The 19,421-nt window shown below is 40.3% G+C and overlaps 1 protein-coding gene across 2 annotated transcripts in view; it reads left to right on the top strand.

Annotated features, from left to right (window-relative positions):
• Positions 1-19,421, top strand: part of CADPS (calcium dependent secretion activator) — a 478,794-nt gene that overhangs the window by 357,091 nt on the left and 102,282 nt on the right. For both annotated transcript variants that reach the window (XM_032650169.1, XM_032650170.1), the window contains one exon: positions 19,123-19,229. In XM_032650169.1, the coding sequence (XP_032506060.1) occupies positions 19,123-19,229 (107 nt within the window). The remainder of the gene's footprint in view (positions 1-19,122; positions 19,230-19,421) is intronic.

Below are 19,421 nucleotides of genomic sequence, written 5' to 3' on the forward strand. Positions count from 1 at the left end.
GATGAATGTTTCTCGGCCAAGGCAGAGAGGAGTTGTGTCCGTGTTGTTCTTGTACGTATCACGTGATGAGGCAGGGTGCACGCACAGGTGGCTAAACAGGGGCCATTGCTAGAAGTTTCACGAGAGGAAAGCCCTTAAATGTTTTCTGGCTTAGGCAATTTCCTTCTTGTTTGGTCCCCAAACTTCTGAGTATATTTTGAGGAAAGCTCGAACTTAAAACTTTAATAAATATATAGTATGGATCATGGTTTTAAAGTCTAAAGGATTCTCCAAAGATAATTATCATCTGATTAGAATTAAATGCATTTCCAATCAGTTCAGAAAGCATTTTTGAGCACACTCCAAGCACCAGGCTAGCAATAAGTATTTGAAGACTCAAAAACCTGTGTTCAAGGCATACAGGCCTTTTTCTCCCTGGAAGGAAAGGTGTTCATTTATTCATTCACTCATTCATTCGTTCATTCATTAGACAAGTGCTTAGTGGGAGACTGCCATGTGCCAGGTACAGTGGTAAAAGCCAGGGACTGTGTAAACAAGAGGAAACAGCTGTTACCCTTACGGAGCATACGTAAATAGGTGCCTAAGTGTAAATTACAAATTCAGTATGCAGCAACGCCGATTGGTATAGAGTTGTATGTAAGAGGGCCTTGTCAGAAAACCATGGAAGTCTTCCCAAGAATGGCAAGCTTGGACTTCGTCTTGAAAGATGAAATAGAATCAGTGAAAAGGAGGTGGGATTGGAAAGTGGAGAGGCACCCTAGATAAAGAGAGTAATATGTGCAAATACATAAAACCATAGAGTTAATAAAAATAGCTAAAGCTTATTAATTGTGTATTACACGCCAGGTACAACTCTCAGTACTTTATGTATATTCACTCATTTAATCCTCAAAACCCCTTCTGAGGTAGCTACTACTATTATTCCCATTTTAGAGATGAGCAAACTGAGATATGGAGAGGTTAAATAACACACTCCTAGAAGATTAAGTGAAGCTAGAGTCTTCTTAAGAGTGAGCAGGGCCGGGGTGCCCAGGCATGTGACGGCCTGAGCATACGATGTGGTCAGCGCCAAGGTCCTCAGGGGAAAAAAAAGAACAAAAAGAAAAATAGCTGGGCAGGCCTTCAAGGTGGTGGAGGAGTAAGACACGGAGATCACCTTCCTCCCCACAAATACGTCAAAACTACATCTACATGTGGAACAACTCCTACGGAGCACCTACTGAATGCTGGCATAAGACCTCAGACCTCCCAAAAGATGCCCTCAGGCGACCTACACACAGAGGTGGGGCCAAATCCAAAGCTGGCCCCCAGGAGCTGTGCGAACAAAGAAGAGAAAGGGAAATCTCTCCCATCAGCCTCAGGAGCAGCAGATTAAATCTCCACGGTCAACTTGAGGTACCCTGCATCTGTGGAATACCTGAATAGACAACGAATCATCCCAAAATTGAGACGGTGGACTTTGGGAGCAACTATAGCCTTGGGGTTTGCTTTCTGCATCGAATTTGTTTCTGGTTTTATGTTTATTTTAGTTTAGTATTTAGAGCTTATTATCATTGTTAGATTTGTTTATTGATTGGTTGCTCTCTTCCTTTTTTTTGTAAATATATATTTTTTTCCTTTTTCTCTTTTTGTGAGTGTGTATGTGTATGCTTTGTGTGATTTTGTCTGTATAGCTTTGCATTTGCCATTTGTCCTAGGGTTCTGGCTGTCCAGTTTTTTTGTTTGTTTGTTTTTAGTATAGTTTTTTAGCTCTGCTTATAATTGGTGGATGTGTTTTTTGGTTTGGTTGCTCTCTTCTTTCTTTCTCTCTCTTTTTAATTACTTTTTTATTTCTTTATTTTTAATAATTTTTTTCTATTTTAATAATTTTCTTTTCTTTTCTTTCTTTCTTTCTTTCTTTCTTACCTTTCTTTCCTTTCTTTCTTTCCTCCCTTTTTCTCTGAGCCATGTGGCTGACAGGGTCTTGGTGCTCTGGCTGGTGTCAGATCTGAGCCTCTGAGGTGGGAGAGCAGAGTCCAGGACACTGGTCCACCAGAGACCTCCCGGCCCCACGTAATATCAAATGGCGAGACCTCTCCCAGAGATCTCCATCTCAATGCTAACACCAAGCTCCACTCAATGACCAGCAAGCTACAGTGCTGGACACGCTATGCCAAACAACTAGCAAGACAGGAACATAACCCCACCCATTAGCAGAGAGGCTGCCTAAAATCATAATAAGGTCACAGACAGCCCAAAACACAGCACCGGATGCAGTCCTGCCCACCACAAAGACAAGATCCAGCCTCATCCACCAGAACACAGACACTAGTCCCCTCCACCAGGAAGCCTACACAACCCACTGAATCAACCTTACCCACTAGGAGCAGACACCAAAAACAATGAGAACTACAGACCTGCAGCCTGTGAAAAGGAGACCCCAAACACAGCAAGTTAAGCAAAATGAGAAGACAGAGAAATACACAGCAGATGAAGGAGCAAGGTAAAAACCCACCAGACCAAATAAATGAAGAGGGAAATAGGCTGTCTACCTGGAAAAGAATTCAGAGTAATAATAGTAAAGATGATCCAAAATCCTGGAAATAGAATGGAGAAAATACAAGAAACATTTAACAAGGACCTAGAAGAACTGAAGAGCAAACAAACAATGATGAATAACACAATAAATGAAATTAAAAATTCTCTAGAAGGAATCAGTAGCAGAATAACTGAGGCAGAGGAATGGATAAGTGACCTGGAAGATAAAATAATGGAAATAACTACTGCAGAGCAGAATTTTAAAAAAGAATGAAAAGAATTGAGGACAGTCTCAGAGACCTTTGAGACAACAGTAAGTGCACCAACATTCGAATTATAGGGGTCCCAGAAGAAGAAGAGAAAAAGAAAGGGACTGAGAAAATATTTGAAGAGATTATAGTTGAAAATTTCCTTAATATGGGAAAGGAAATAGTGAAACAAGTCCAGGAAGTGCAGAGAGTCCCATACAGGATAAATCCAAGGAGAAGCATGCCAAGACACATATTAATTAAACTATCAAAAATTAACTACAATTAAATTGTAGCAAGGGAAAAGCAACAACTAACATACAAGGGAATCCTCAGAAGGTTAACAGCTGATCTTGCAGCAGAAACTGTGCACGCCAGAAGGGAATGGCAGGACATATTTAAAGTGATGAAAGGGAAAAACCTACAACAAAGATTACTCTACCCAGCAAGGATCTCATTCAGATTCGATGGAGAAATTAAAACCTTTACAGGCAAGCAAAAGCTAAGAGAATTCAGCACCGCCAAACCAACTCTACAACAAATGCTAAAGGAACTTCTCTAGGCAGGAAACACAAAAGAAGGAAAAGACCTACAATAACAAACCCAAAACATTTAAGAAAATGGTAATAGGAACATACGTATTGGTAACTAACTTAAATGTGAATGGATTAGATGCTCCCACCAAAAGACAGATTGGCTGAATGGATACAAAAACAAGACCCGTATATATGCTGTCTACAAGAGACCCACTTCAGACCTAGGGACACGTATAGACTGAAAGTGAGGGGATGGAAAAAGATATTCCATGCAAATGGAAATCAAAAGAAAGCTGGAGTAGCAATTCTCATATCAGACAAAATAGACTTTAGAATAAAGACTATTACAAGAGACAAAGAAGGACAGTACATAATGATCAAGGGATCAATCCAAGAAGAAGATACAACAATTAAAAATATTTATGCACCCAACACAGGAGCACCTCAATACATAAGGCAAATGTTAACAGCCATAAAAGGGGAAATCAACAGTAACACAGTCATAGTAGGGGACTTTAGTACCCCACTTTCACCAATGGACAGATCATCCAAAATGAAAATAAATAAGGAAACACAAGCTTTCAATGATACATTAAACAAAATGGACCTAGTTGATATTTATAGGACATTCCATCCAAAAACAGCAAATTACACTTTCTTCTCAAGTGCTCATGGAACATTCTCCAGGATAGATCATATTTTGGGTCACAAATCAAGCCTCAGTAAATTTAAGAAAATTGAAATTGTATCAAGTATCTTTTCCAACCACAACACTATGACACTAGATACCAATTACAGGAAAATAATCTGTGAAAAATACAAACACATGGAGGCTAAACAATACACTACTAAATAACCAAGAGATCACTGAAGAAATCAAAGAGGAAATCAAAAAATACCTAGAAACACGTGAGAGTGCAAACATGACAACCCAAAACCTATGGCATGCAGCAAAAGCAGTTCTAAGAGGGAGGTTTATAGCAATACAGTCCTACGTCAGGAAACAAGAAACATCTCAAATAAACAAGCTAACATTACATGTAAAGCAATTAGAGAAAGAAGAACAAAAAAAACCCAAAGTTAGCAGAAGGAAAGAACTCATAAAGATCAGATCAGAAATAAATGAATAAGAAATGAAGGAAACAATAGCAAAGATCAATAAAACTACATGCTGTTTCTTTGAGAAGATAAACAAAATGGATAAACCAGCCTCATCAAGAAAAAAAGGGAGAAGACTCAAATCAATAGAATTAGAAATGAAAAAGGAGAAGTAACAACTGACACTGCAGAAATACAAAGGATCACGAGAGATTACTACAAGCAACTCTATGCCAATAAAATGCCAATAAAAAGGACAACCTGGAAGAAATGGACAAATTCTTTGAAAAGTGCAACCTTCCAAGACTGAATCAGGAAGAAATAGAAAATATAAACAGATCAATCACAAGCACTGAAATTGAAACTTAATAAAAATCTTCCAGGGCTTCCCCGGTGGCGCAGTGGTTGCGAATCCGCCTGCCAATGCAGGGGATACGGGTTCGTGCCCCGATCCGGGAAGATCCCACATGCCGTGGAGCGGCTGGGCCCTTGAGCCATGGCCGCTGAACCTGCGCGTCCGGAGGCTGTGCTCCGCAACGGGAGAGGCCACAACAGTGAGAGGCCCGCGTACCACAAAAAAAAAAAAAATCTTCCAACAAACAAAAGCCCAGGACCAGATGGCTTCACAGGTGAATTCTATCAAACATTTAGAGAAGCGCTAACACCTATCTTTCTCAAATTCTTCCAAAATATAGCAGAGGGAGGAACACTCCCGAACTCATTCTATGAGGCCACCATCACCCTGATACCAAAACCAGACAAAGGTGCCACAATAAAAGAAAACTACAGGCCAATATCACTGATGAACATAGATACAAAAATCCTCAACAAAATACTAGCAAACAGAATCCAACAGCACATTAAAAGGATCATACACCATGATCAAGTGGGGTTTATCCCAGGAAGGCAAGGATCCTTCAATATATGCAAATCAATCAATGTGATACACCGTATTAACAAATTGAAGGAGAAACACCATATGATCTCTCAAGATGCAGAAAAAGCTTTCAACAAAATTCAATACTCATTTATGATAAAAACCCTCCAGAAGGTAGGCATAGAGGGAACTTACCTCAACATAATAAAGGCCATATATGACAGAACCACAGCCAACATCGCTCTCAATGGTGAAAAGCTGAAACTATTTCCACGAAGATCAGGAAAAAGGCAAGGTTGCCCACTCTCATCACTGTTATTCAACATAGTTTTGGAAGTTTTAGCCACAGCAATCAGAGAAGAAAAAGAAATAAAAGGACTCCAAATCGGAAGAGGAGAAGTAAAGCTGTCACTGTTTGCAGATGACGTGATACTATACATAGCGAATCCTAAAGGTGCTACCAGAAAACTACTAGAGCTAATGAATGGATTTGGTAAAGTAGCAGGATACAGAATTAATGCACAGAAATCTCTGGCATTCCTATACACTAATGATGAAAAATCTGAAAGTGAAATCAAGAAAACACTCCCATTTACCATTGCAACAAAAAGAATAAAATATCTAGGAATAAACCTACCTAAGGAGACAAAAGACCTGTATGCAGAAAATTATAAGACACTGATGAAAGAAATTAAAGAAGATACAAATAGATGGAGAGATATATCATGTTCTTGGACTGGAAGAATCAACATTGTGAAAATGACTATACTATGCAAAGCAATCTACAGATTCAATGCAATCCCTATCAAATTACCAATGACATTTTTTACAGAACTAGAACAAAAAATCTTAAAATTTGTATGCAGACACAAAAGACCCCAAATAACCAAAGCAGTCTTGAGGGAAAAAACGGAACTGGAGGAATCAGACTCCCTGACTTCAGACTGTGCTACAAAGCTATAGTAATCAAGACAGTATGGTACTGGCACAAAAACAGAAATATCGATCAGTGGAACAGTACAGAAATCCCATAGATAAATCCATGCAAATATGGTCACCTTATTTTTGATAAAGGAGGCAAGAGTATACAATGGAGAAAAGACAGCCTCTTCAATAAGTGGTGCTGGGAAAACTGGACTGCTACATGTAAAAAATGAAATTAGAACACTCTCTAATAACATACACAAAAATAAACTCAAAATGGTTTAAATACCTAAATGTAAGGCCAGACACTATCAAACTCTTAGAGGAAATCATAGGCAGAACACTCCATGACATAAATCACAGCAAAATCCTTTTTGACCCACCTCCTAGAGAAATGGAAATAAAAACAAAAATAAATAACTGGGACCTAATGAAACTTCAAAGCTTTTGCACAGCAAAGGAAACCATAAACAAGACGAAAAGACAACCCTCAGAATGGGAGAAAATATTTGCAAACGAATCAACCAACAGAGGATTAATCTCTAAAATATACAAGCAGCTCAATATCAAAAAACAAACAACCCAATCCAAAAATGGGCAGAAGACCTAAAAAGACATTTCTCCAAAGAAGATATACAGATTGCCAACAAACACATGAAAGGATGCTCAACATCACTAATCATTAGAGAAATGCAAATCAAAACCACAATGAGGTATATCACCTCATACTCGTCAGAATGGCCATCATCAAAAAATCTACAAACAGTAAATGCCGGAGAGGTTGTCGAGAAAAGGGAACCCTCTCTTGCAATGTTGGTGGGAATGTAAATTGGTACAGCCACTATGGAGAGCAGTATGGAGGTTCCTTAAAAAACTAAAAATAGAACTACCATACAACCAAGCAATCCCACTACTGGGCATATACCCTGAGAAATCCATAATTCAAAAACAGTCGTGTGCCACAATGTTCTTTGCAGCTCTGTTTGCAATAGCCAGGAGATGGAAGCAACCTAAGTGTCCATCGGGAGATGAATGGATACAGAAGATGTGACACATATATACAATGGAATATTACTCAGCCATTAAAAGAAATGAAATTGAGTTATTTGTAGTGAGTTGGATGGACCTAGAGACTGACATACAGAGTGAAGTAAGTCAGAAGTAGAAAAACAAATACCGTATGCTAACACATATATATGGAATCAAAAAAAACAAAATAATGGTTTCTGAAGAACGTAGTGGCAGGACAGGCATAAAGACGCAGATGTAGAGAATGGACTTGAGGACACAGGGAGGGGAAGGGTAAGCTGGGACAAAGTGAGACAGTAGCATTGACATATGTACACTACCAAATGCAAAATAGATAGCTAGTGGGAAGCAGCCGCATAGCACAGGGAGATCAGCTCAGTGCTCTGTGACCACCTAGAGGTGTGGGATAGGGAGGATGAGAGGGAGACACAAGAGGGAGGAGATATGGGGATATATGTATATGTATAGCTGATTCACTTTGTTATACAGCAGAAACTAACACACCATTATAAAGCAATTATACTCCAATAAAAATGTTAAAAAAAAAAAAAAAAAAGTCAGCAGAGGCAGCATCTGAGGCCGGTTAGAGGCCACACTCTGAACTACTCCATAATTTGATGTGGCTGCACAGCAGGGTGAAATGATGGCAGGAGTGGGTGCTGAGGATGGCAACAGACGCGGGAGGCAAGATCTCCAAGACCTTTACGTGCCATCATAATACAGCGTTCAGACTGTCTCCCATGGTCCAAAGGGTTTTCACCTGGCTTTGTACCACCTTTTTTTTTTGGCAGTACGCGGGCCTCTCACTGTTGTGGCCTCTCCCGTTGCGGAGCACAGGCTCCGGACGCGCAGGCTCAGCGGCCATGGCTCATGGGCCCAGCCGCTCCGCGGCACGTGGGATTTTCCCGGACTGAGGCACGAACCCGTGTCCCCTGCGGTGGCACGTGGACTGTGAACCACTGTGCCACCAGGGAAGTCCTATACCAACTTTTGCATGTAGATATTTCGCAAGAAAAATCCCACATGTCTCACTTCCAAAGGTGATATAGAGCCACTGAAAGCTCTTCAAGCACGGGGACGACGGCTTGGTGTTTTGCACTCCAGAAAAATCATACTGGCTGGGATGGAGAGAAAGGATGCAGGAGGAGGAAGAGAGTAAAACTGGACCTAAAAGTTAAGGTCAAAGCAGAGTTGCGTTTGAAACTTGGTACATCCAAGGCCTCCTCTTGGCAAAGTAGATCTCAGTCATAATCAAAATCATAATCACTTCTTTCCCGATCTTTACATCTTTTTTCTTACCCTCCCTCTCCCTTTTCAATTTCCTTCGAGGGAAACAAAGCCTGAATCGCTGGATAGGTATGCAAAACTGAATGCGTGCAGGTGGCCCGGCACAGCTGGAGTTACATGTACAAATCGGGGTGAAATACAGACAGCTGCAGAGTCCTTCGGTCAGGCTGTGTTTTTGCAAGGCTCCGGGACTCTGCAGATGGCATTTTGGTGGGCTTATGCTCTCTGTCTGGTAGCATTATTAAAAATTAAATGTTCAGTTTAATTACAGTATCTCAAGAAAAAATATATAAAAGGCTGTTACTCTACAAGAGAAAAGCTGTGACTCCTGTAATTGAATTCTATTATTTTAAATACATTTCCACTTAAACCATCACACATTGTGAACCCAGCAAGCTCTGAGAAAGTCTACACTATTATTGCTGTTTTGCCTCAGTTCTTGGCTAAATACTTGCATAATTTTATGAGCATCGGAATAGTTTCTACTGGAACTTGAAATAAAACAATTTTTCCTTCAAATATGGCAAGGATTTGCAAAATTAGATAGATAGAAAGACAGACAGACAGACAGTGTACCCATGGGCCCAAGCACTGTGCTAAGGACTTTGCATGGTGATCTGATTCATTCTTTACCTTAGTCCCATGGAGAGTGCTTCATTATTGCCCCTTTTACAGATAAGGGCGCTGAGATTTGGAAAGGATAAATGACATTTTCCAGCAGGATTTGAACCCAGATCATTTAAATTCAAACACCATGCTTTTTTTTTTTTTTGTCTCTTTCCACCATGCAGTCTTTCCAGCTAATGTGACAGGCAATTGGATAATACCCTTTCACTCAGTGGATACATTCAAAAGTATACAACTTTTAATTCAGGAAGACCACCAAAAAACAGAGCAGTCCTTTCTGGAACCAAATAATTGCCAAAATCTTTCCCCTGCGACATCTTATGAGGACAGTTGAGATTGCCAAGGAACTGAAGATTTTTCTTTTCTTCCCAAGTGACAGAAACCTTCTAGAGCAAGCCAAATCCATCCAAAGGACTTCTAAGCAGATTCTGTAGTGCTGAGTTTCTGTATTTTTTCCCATCTCCATCAAACTTCTTATAGGTTCAAGTCCAGTAGAAGGAGAAAAAGGGGACAAGCAAGATTGTGATACTCACCACACACAGTATGGAGTCACCCACCCAAGAAACCAGTGAGGGCAAATCCATCTCAGCAAGATCCAGGCCATCCTAAAATCCTAAATCGAGGACCATCTCATGCTTCATATCTTATACACAGGGACTAAATGTTTTTCTTTTCATCCTTCTTGTTTTAGTGATACACAAATCAGGGTTTCCAATCCAAAATTATTCTGTAGACTAGTATCTCATCTATACTTTATAAAAAATGAGGAGGGCAAGGAGAACATGTTTCAAAACACTCTCACCAAGGAAGATCTTGGAGGAAGAGAGGATGTGTTAAAAATATGCCACGAATCAATAAATATGAAACTAATGTCTCTTCTACCAGAAAAGAAAAGACATGCTGCCCATCATAATCATGATAACAACTGTCATTTATTGAGAATTTAGTATGTGCCAAGTAGATACATGCATATCTCATTTAATTTTCACAACAATTCTATGAGATAAGTATTTTTGTTACCATATTTCATCGAATCTAAAAGCCATCAATTATAAGACACGCCATTAATTTATGTACTCCTAAGAATAAAATAATGCCTGCCAACTAAAGTGTGACACACCATCAAATGTAAGATGCTTCCAATTTCAGAAATGTTAAAATGTGCCTCTTACACTCCATGCAATAAGAAATCACTCTGTTATCTGTAGAAATACAGAGAAATAGAAATAGATGTTAAGTAACTGGGTCCAAGGCCTCATAGGCTGCGTTAGTTGTAGAGACAGAATTTGAACACAAGCCTAATTCCAAAGCCCACACTTTCAACTTCTATACTATGAAACACCTGTGATTATTAATGATAAAATTATATCACCACAAAGGGGTTTCGCAATCCCTGAATCCCAAAGCTTCTATTTGACAGGTGGGGAAACCAAGGCTAGAGAAAAGAAGCCAGTTTCAAAATAAGATGGGCAGTGAGTGACTCTAGTCTGGGGTCTGCACGCTAATTTAGGGCCTTCACACATACCCACTCCACCTTCCAGCCCCTGCCACCAGGCTGCCTTGTCTTTAGCCAAGAGATACTGGCCCCACTCACAATTAGTAACTGGCCTCGCTTGCAGTGTGACAGCTGAAGAAGCCAGGCGTCCGCACACTAGAATCCTAAACATACAGCTCCAAGAAGACAGTACCCGAGGACCAGCCTGAGCACTCAGAATCTGTTATACCAAAAATTAAATCACAGTCTTGGCTCCAATGAGTTTAAGTCTCCCTTTTGTCTTCTGTCAAAGAGGTTAATAATGTTCCTCCTCCAAAAGGATTGCTTGCAAAGATTAAAACACATATTCAAGCAAAGCTCTTAACACAGTGCCTGGCATATGGTAAGCCACCCCATTACTATCTATCTATCTGGTCTATCTATAGAGGTATAATTTTATATATGTTATTATTATAAACAAAAATTATATGTTATTATTTGTGTATTGTTATTAAAAGGAAACCTCCAAATCCAAATGTGCAATATTATTTGATTTCAGAATGGAATATAAACAACAACGCCTCTCAAAATTTGATGCTTATATACAAATCTCTGGGGATCTTGTTAAGACGTAGATTCTGATTGGCAGATCTGGTGTGGAGCCTGGAAATCTGACAAACTCTCAGGTGATGCTGAAGCTGCTGAGGCAGGGGTTGCAGTTTGGATGTCAGCAGAATAGAAGAGGCAGCTGATTTATCTCTTCATCATAAATTTTCAAAATAAAGCATTGCAATATAGTTTCCGCATATATTTGTTAAACACCCACTAAGTTCCAGGACCTGTGCCAGGCACCAGGGGAGGGAGCAATGAGGAAAAGCAACCGAGGTCCCTCCCCTTGCGGAGCTCCAAATAAATTGGAGAACACAGGCATAAAACAAGTAATTTCATCTGGTGACTGTGCTGTAGAGGGAGATGCAAGATGCTGCAGGAATGCAACACATGGGGATTTCACCTAGGCCAGGGTCTTTGATGCATGGCAGGGAGGAGGATGTCATGGAGGTAAAGGGCTGGTTCCCCAAGAAGAACTGTCTGGGATGTCCCTGGGCCTTGTTGAAGTGTTTGCCTCTGCTCATCACCCTTCCAGATGGCCCAAGATCCTGACCCAGAGAGCTTGTGGCCATATATGTGAAAGTTTATTTGGGGGCTGGGTGAATATTTAATAGTACTATTAAATCAGTATTCTTGCTAGAGCAAGTGCTCAAAAACAACAACAACAGCAACAGCAACCTTAAATAGCTTAAGCAAGGAAAGGTCATCTTTGGCCTAGGTAGCTAGGAAATGCATGGAGGGATTGGGCTCAGAAATAAAGACTTTTAGTTTGTTTTGATCTCTCCAGCTGTTGACAGCCTTCTTTAATGTGACGGAGGGTCATTGTAGGAGAGGTTGGGAGGAACATAGCCACAGATAGCACCAGTTTTTTATCCTAGCCAATGACTCTGGAGGAAAAAGAACTTTCCTCCCTATGAAACTATATACAATTCCAGAGAACAGTCTCATTGGCCCAGCTAGGGCCCCATGTTAATCCCTGAGCCAATCACAATACCCATGGTGGTGTTGGGATGCTGTGGTTGGCCTGGCTTGGCTCACATGACTGTCCCTGTAGGATTTATTGCTTGCATTCCCGCTAGACCCACATGGAGTGGAGGAGAGGCATTTCTGAGCAAGGCGACTGCACATACGAGGATAAGAGATGTCCACTACTGTGTCTATCCAGAATTAACTTTACTTTTATTAGGTGCAGCATCTCAGTCTCAGGGACAAAGCCTGACTTGGGATACAAAGATACGAAATTGGAGAAAGAAAATATTATAATAGCATTTTTTCTTTCTTGTGGATATAATTTATTTTAATTTAAATACAAATAATTTTATTTATCTTAAATCATTTTTTCATCACATTAAGACACCTGAAGTTGTTCTCTGGTTTGGAGGTTTGAGTTATAATGTTTACTATTCAGCAACTCAGCTTAATGCATTTGTTAAGTAACCAGGGGCTTTGGGTAAGAGATAAAAGTTGCTGTGGAAAAAAAAAAAAAAAAAAGTTGCTGTGTAGTTTTTATGCACATGGCAACCACAGAGTATTTGGTTTTCCATGAAAGCACACCATTGGGCAGGATCCGCTGAGGATTTTCTTCCACCAATATTTGAGGACATGCCCTGGGCCAGGTACTGTTCTAGCCCCTAGAAATAAAGAATTCATTGGGCTTAGGGGAAGACAAACATACCTACAATTGGCCATTATTAAGGGGCCATAAGGGTTCAAGTAGAGGTATCAACAGAGGAGTTGAGCCTGTGTTATGAAGGCATAACTCTTTTTGGTGGGGGGAGGAGGGAAGGCTCTTAAAGGCTTTTGAGCAGGAGTATGACGGGTTCAGATGTGTGCTTTGTGGAGATCAGCATGGACACTGCATGATCAGTGAACTCCAGGGGACGGAAGGAACTAAATGCTGGCTTGGAGTCTTTAGCACCAGTTGAGGTGGAGGTGATGAGACTTGAGTTGCGTATCTACCCCCCCCCCCCCCCCACAGCAAGAGTGTGGGCACATGATCTCGTACAGTGGGAGATAAGATCAGGAGACATGTTAGAGATAGAATGGACAGGCCATGCCGCCCATGTCCTTATGGGGAAGAGACAAAGATGGTTGCAATGAAAAGAGTAGCAAAAAAGATCCATGGTTCACCCACTGGTCTTTATTACCATATAGTTTATACTGTCCTAAAGATGGAATCTTCTGAAAGAGAGTGATGAAGATACAGGGAATCAAGTATATATGATGGCATGCCCCACTAAAGAAATTATGTTGAATTATAGCCCTGCGCTAAATGTATGGTCCGTGGAGCCATCATTTGAAGGAGGCAGGGTGCTCTGGAAAGCGTGTTGTGGCTCTCTGCTTAGCATTCTATTCCTACTCTAGCTTTTATCCACCCCTACCCCCAAATCCTAGTGAATTGCTCCAGGCTAGTTATTTTTAGTAATAGTGTAATACAAACACTGGCGTCTTCAGCAACACATAAATAGGTTGGAACTTGGTTGTAAGTGGGCTTTCCATCAACCATATCCATCTTTCATATGATATTTCAGGGACTGGCAATCCACTTGCTGGAACAGAGACGGTCAGGTTATTTAAGGGCTAATTGGAGAGTCTCTCACTCCTGGATGCCTCTCTTCCTTGGCTTTAGCTGAGGCTGCAGAGGAATTCTCTTTTTATTTTTCTGCAGTCACATTTAACTCCCTCTCTGGAAGCCAAGCAGATTTAATTGTGTAAACATGAGCAATGGTAATTGGGTAAATGAAGTTGGAAACCAAGGTATGATGTTTTTGTTTTGCTCTGTGAGGGGAAAAAAATAGGGAGCTTGTTTTTCTATGGTGGCAAACCTCACTGTCAGAATTCTGGACAGACAGTTGGCAGGAGGGAATCCCTTTACGAATTTTCATCAAGACCCATTGAGCTGAAATATGTATCTGCTGCCTCGCCGGTTATGGTTCAGCCTGGGGACATTTCATTGTTTTATAAAGCCCCATGTCAAGTGGTTTACACAGGTTCTGTTTTCTGGGAAGAATAAATGAGGAGTTTCCCTAAGAATTGCACACTCAAGTAATACACATTCAGAGAGCCAGAAGGTGTTACCAGAGATGCACCCAACTTTCCGCCCAGCTATAGGTGGAGACCAGATTTTAACAAAACGTAAAATGTGGAGTACCTTTTTATAAAGAAGAGATTAGTAGTTGCCTTCCTTTATATAGCTGTCATTTAAAACTGATTTTTTAAAAATTTCTATTTACACACAGTCATTCCCAAACAAAAGATTTAAGTAAGAGGAGAATAGTGAATAGATTTTTCATTTTTCTTTTTTTTTTTTTTTTTTGGTCTTTCATTTCAAACATTGAGGTGATCCCACAAGAAAAGAATGACATGAACTTTTGCTTTTAAGAGATGGTTTTTCCAGAATATTATATTTATCCTTATTTCTCATATATTTTTTTTAAAATTAATGGTGCTAGAGTTGCATTTCCTGTTAAGCCTGCAGTAAAATGCATTCTCCCAGTTGAAAAATTCAAGCAAACCAAGAAGCAAACTTGGCAATCACCATACAGATTGCTCTATAAACGAGAACCATTAGAAAGGACCAGGTCTGAGGTTAATGAGACACTCATTAAAGAGAATTGCAGAAGCTGATAGTGTCAGTGCCTGTGTTGAAGGAGAGGCTATTGTTACAGGATGTTTGCTGTGCTGATATTGTAAACCACATGACAGATGGGTCAAGTGCTGATTACCGTATTCTAACATTTGGAATAGCAAGTAACATATTTGATAAGCTGGCAAGTTTTTATATATGATTCAACCCACAATATAAAAGCCATGAGAACTCCAAGTTGAAAATAATTAAATGAGCTGGAAACAATCAGATACCACACATTTTTTTCCCCCCAAATGACAGATTTTGACACGTTGAAATTCCACAAAGGGAGCAAGAATATTCACGAGCTTGCTTGAACTAATAACGGCTCTTCATCTGCTTTTGCAAAGCAATTAATTCCTGCCTTCTCACAATGTAGGAGATAACAGTGAACATTTGTAGGCACCTGAAGCTTTACAGAGATCCATCCCATGCACTGTTTTGTTTGTTCTTATCCACAACCCTGCAAGGTACACAAAAAACGATGTTAATAGTCTCAATTTGTAGAGGAGGAAGCTGACGCACAGAGAGGCTTAAGTAGAAGGTACAAGGTTCCGTAGGAAGTTAAGTCACATCCTGGGGATAAGAAGCCAGATCCTCCAATTATGTCAACATCGAGGGCCGTTTCTGGTCACCTGGAAGGAGGAAGCAGCTCTTAACATACAGGTGTTCTTTATTGTACAAAACGTCTATCTTCTTTCGGTCAATGATGCCGCCGCCATCATTCATGCGTATCCACCTGGATGAAGGCATCCAGGATTTGCATTCCGCTTCTGAGTGTCTCAGTACGGTGGTGCTGAGGGTGCTGGTAAGAGTCCCGTCCCTCGTCAAACAGCGTCACACTTCTGTAACGTTGCAGTCACGCCAAGGAAGCAGCAGCTCTCCATTCGTGTTTGATCGTTTTTGCCTGTTTGTTTGTCCTTCTCGGAGTTTGTCATCTTAATTGTCATCCTTCGTGACAGTCACTTTGTCTCTTTACTTTTTTACCACCTCTCTTCACCTACCAGAGCAGCTCCCCCTCCTCCTGGGCCTTCTCCACCCACCCACATGCAGACCAGCATGTTATATCAGAGGCTCAAAGGCATGCCTAGGCCCAAATCAAGTACTGTAAACTTCTACCTTTCCTTTATTCGACAGCTTTCTGGTTTAGTTTGCTTTTTTCGTTCATTCCTCTGGAAATTTTGTTTAGCATACTAACCTGAGGCTCAGACTCTGGAGTTTGACACTGTAGGTTTTGAGAGACTCGAAAAGAGAGCATTTATTTCCCAGTGTCCACATTTTTTTTTTTTTTTTGTCTAGCTCTGTCTGACATATGCAACATTTTCAAACCTCAATGTCAGCACAAAATAACATTGTTGCATAACATTTTGCATGACGATTTTTTTTCTATGTTATGAGCTTCAATTCTGTTGTATGAAATGTTTACCAAGTATATTGTATTTTTAGTTCCCCTTCGTCAGTGCTCCAGCTAGTACAAGATTGGGTGATAGGAATATTGCAGTACATTTCCAGATATTGCAGACAGCAGATGTGACCCAAAAAAATCGTTTCTAAGCACAAATTTCTCCTTGACCTCTGTTGGTGGTGGGGGGAGAGAGGAGGGACTAGAGGATTTTGCACAATATTTTCTTTAAAGACAACATCTTAAAGAAGTTGCTTTTTGTACCATTTTTACTAGCTAGTGAGTTAGCAGTGCAGGTGAAGAGGAAATTACAGTTGTGTCACAATAAAGTAGCTTGATCTACGGATAATGGAGTTGCAGCCAATTAATAATAAATGAAAGTCTGGCTACATGGGTTCATTGGAAGATCAAACGTCCTAGGTTCAAGGATACTTAACCTGCTGACTTTAAATGGTTGCGTGTTAAAGCAAAATGGCAAAAGGTTTTATTAAACATACTGTCTGTATATATACATCAGGCATACACATATCTGCGTGCATGTGTACACACTCACAGAAAGACTGCGCATGTGCACTTTATGTGTGGCTCTTGACATATATGGTGGCCAATCTAAGAGCACCGCATATTAAAACAAATCTTCAGGCGATCCTAGCTTACGCATCTTGGATTTCTCCAAAGACAAAAACCATTCACAGCTTCTAAATAAAAGTACATAAAAATACTGATGTGATTTCCATTTCTACACCATATGTCATGGACAGATAGAATTCCCCTAGATTTGGTGAGTGTTCCACCTGAAAGGACCATGTTCTCTATTTTGAAAGTAAGAGATTTCAAAGATGTGCCCCAAGTGGGATTTTCTGCAGATTTGTATTAACGTGCAGGCTTGTCTGCTTCCTAGAAGATGTATGTAAGTGTGTGATGTGTGTATGTGGGTGTATGTGTCAAATGGGTAATAAGCATAGCGTGAGGAATTTGCAAATTGATGTGTAAATGTGAATATCAACTAGCAAAAAAAATAGTAGCCTATGCATATTTACTATCAAAATGCAAATACCTCACTCTACACATATTACCCCAACATATATACACAGTATGTTTGTAGAAATGCCTGAAAGTCTACTAACAGAATTACGATAGTCCACTTATGAAATTATAAACAGACCAGGTGCCCCAAAAGCACAGAAATCAATCTTGTCACTCATTCTTTCTCCAAATATTTATTGCTCCAGACCAGGCAGTGAGCCGTCAGTCCCTGAACACTGCACATTTCCTTACTCTGAGTGTTGGAGGTTCTCTGCCTAATCTGCATATTTATTTCCCCACAGCTCCCACCTTCATGTCCTAACCTTTTATGCAGCCACATTTCCAGCTGAGGCTGGCAGAGACAATGGAGCATTCCATTGGCCTGAGTCCACAAAGCCCAGCGTCACACCAGTCATCAGGCTCTGTTGGAGAGAAACTTTCAACACCTCAATAACCTTACTCTTAGGTCCATCACGCTTAGGTCCCATTGACTGGACCACTCCATTTGCACAGTGTTTCACAGAATTTTTCTTTTTGGTTGCTAAATCGTAGATTACTAATCATCTGACATGTTCATCGCCTGTTTAACAAATGCACAAGGAAAAAATTATGAGGAGCTGCTTGTTTGTTTGTTTTTTTAATTCACAATCTCTACGATTTTGTTTCCCACTCCACACCACGCAAAACCAAACCAGCAACAACAAACCGACCCTTCCTGTGAAGTATTGAGTGATCTTTAGCCAGAAAAATCCTGAAGCCAAAACACACCTGCTTCAGATGAAGAGATTAAGTTTCAGCAGTCCTTTTGTGCACATATATATCCTCCTTGTGGAATCGTGCTCAAGGATCCGTATTGCCGTTACACCCATGGGCTCTAAAGGACTCAGGCATCAAGGTTTGAAGGGGTCTGAGCATGAACTACAAGCTCCCCTGTGAGTTTAGACTGGTTGAATTCAGGCCATTTCATTGGCTAAGAAAACCTTTATGTTTCAAATATTACTCTTTTCCCCCACAGGGGAAAAAAAATGTAATTTTTGGTAACATAATAACATTGGCAAACATTCATGAATTTAGCTCTATAAAGGATGCAACAGAAATCAGGGTTCAGTTTGTTCTTGAGTGTGATCAAAGCCCTTTCAACACAGTAGAAACTAAAAGAAAAAAATAGAGTACATTGTTGCCACCTAACTGACAAAATTTCACTTGTACCAACCAGTGGTCCAAACCACTTCATCCAATAATCTACACCCAACACTCTTTTAAAAATTCTATCCTGCCTTCTTCCTAATGGCCCAAGAATGTCCGTTAATTCTCAGTCTCCTCCCTGGACAATTTAAAACAGCTAGACCATTGAATCTGCTTTTTTCCTATACCTGTTAAACGTGCAGACCTAGAACGAAAAACAATGCTGTAGTATCAACTGTGAAGGGACAAACGTGGCAACAATCAAGACTAAGCTTCTGTTACACCTTCTCACCTCAGAAAGCACGAGCACTGTCTAGAGAGGGATATAAGATACTCCATTTATGCTGTCTTTAAAGAACATGTGTACAAAATGTCGCCAAATTTGAAATGGGCTGTCATAGTCTTAATATAGCTTAATAAGCAAATTGGAAGCTGGAGCACTGCTTTTTCTTAATATGTATTATAATAATAATGGTGATAATGATAATAAAATGGCGTTATGGTTTGCTCACTACTAATTATGTGGCACTTAACATTTGCATGAAACTTTCAAAAAAAAGGGTAACTCTTGGAAATTTCTTATCCACTAGCTCTAATGGCCACAAAACTAGCCTGCCGCTTTCGCTGAATTTTAACACAAATTCTTGTACTACAGAAAATGTAGGCCGGTTAATCACTCCTGCCAAAAAGCTGGAAGACACAATACGTCTTGCTGAGCTAGTCATTGAAGTTCTTCAACAGAATGAGGAACACCACGCAGAGGTAAGTGGGCATCACGGGCAAAGCCTCTTGTTCCTTAGATGATGTTGCAGAACTGATTCTACCAGCAACTTTGTGAATAAGATGCCTTAACGCCCATTTCTTTTAACTGGCCTTGTAAAGAGAATGAAAGTGACAGTTTTGCAGGAGGAGTCTTTGGAGGTTGTTTAAAGCAACCGAAAAGTGGTTGCGTGA

This window comes from Phocoena sinus, chromosome 11 (genome assembly GCF_008692025.1).
Source record: "Phocoena sinus isolate mPhoSin1 chromosome 11, mPhoSin1.pri, whole genome shotgun sequence".
Taxonomy (NCBI): Eukaryota; Metazoa; Chordata; class Mammalia; order Artiodactyla; family Phocoenidae; genus Phocoena; species Phocoena sinus.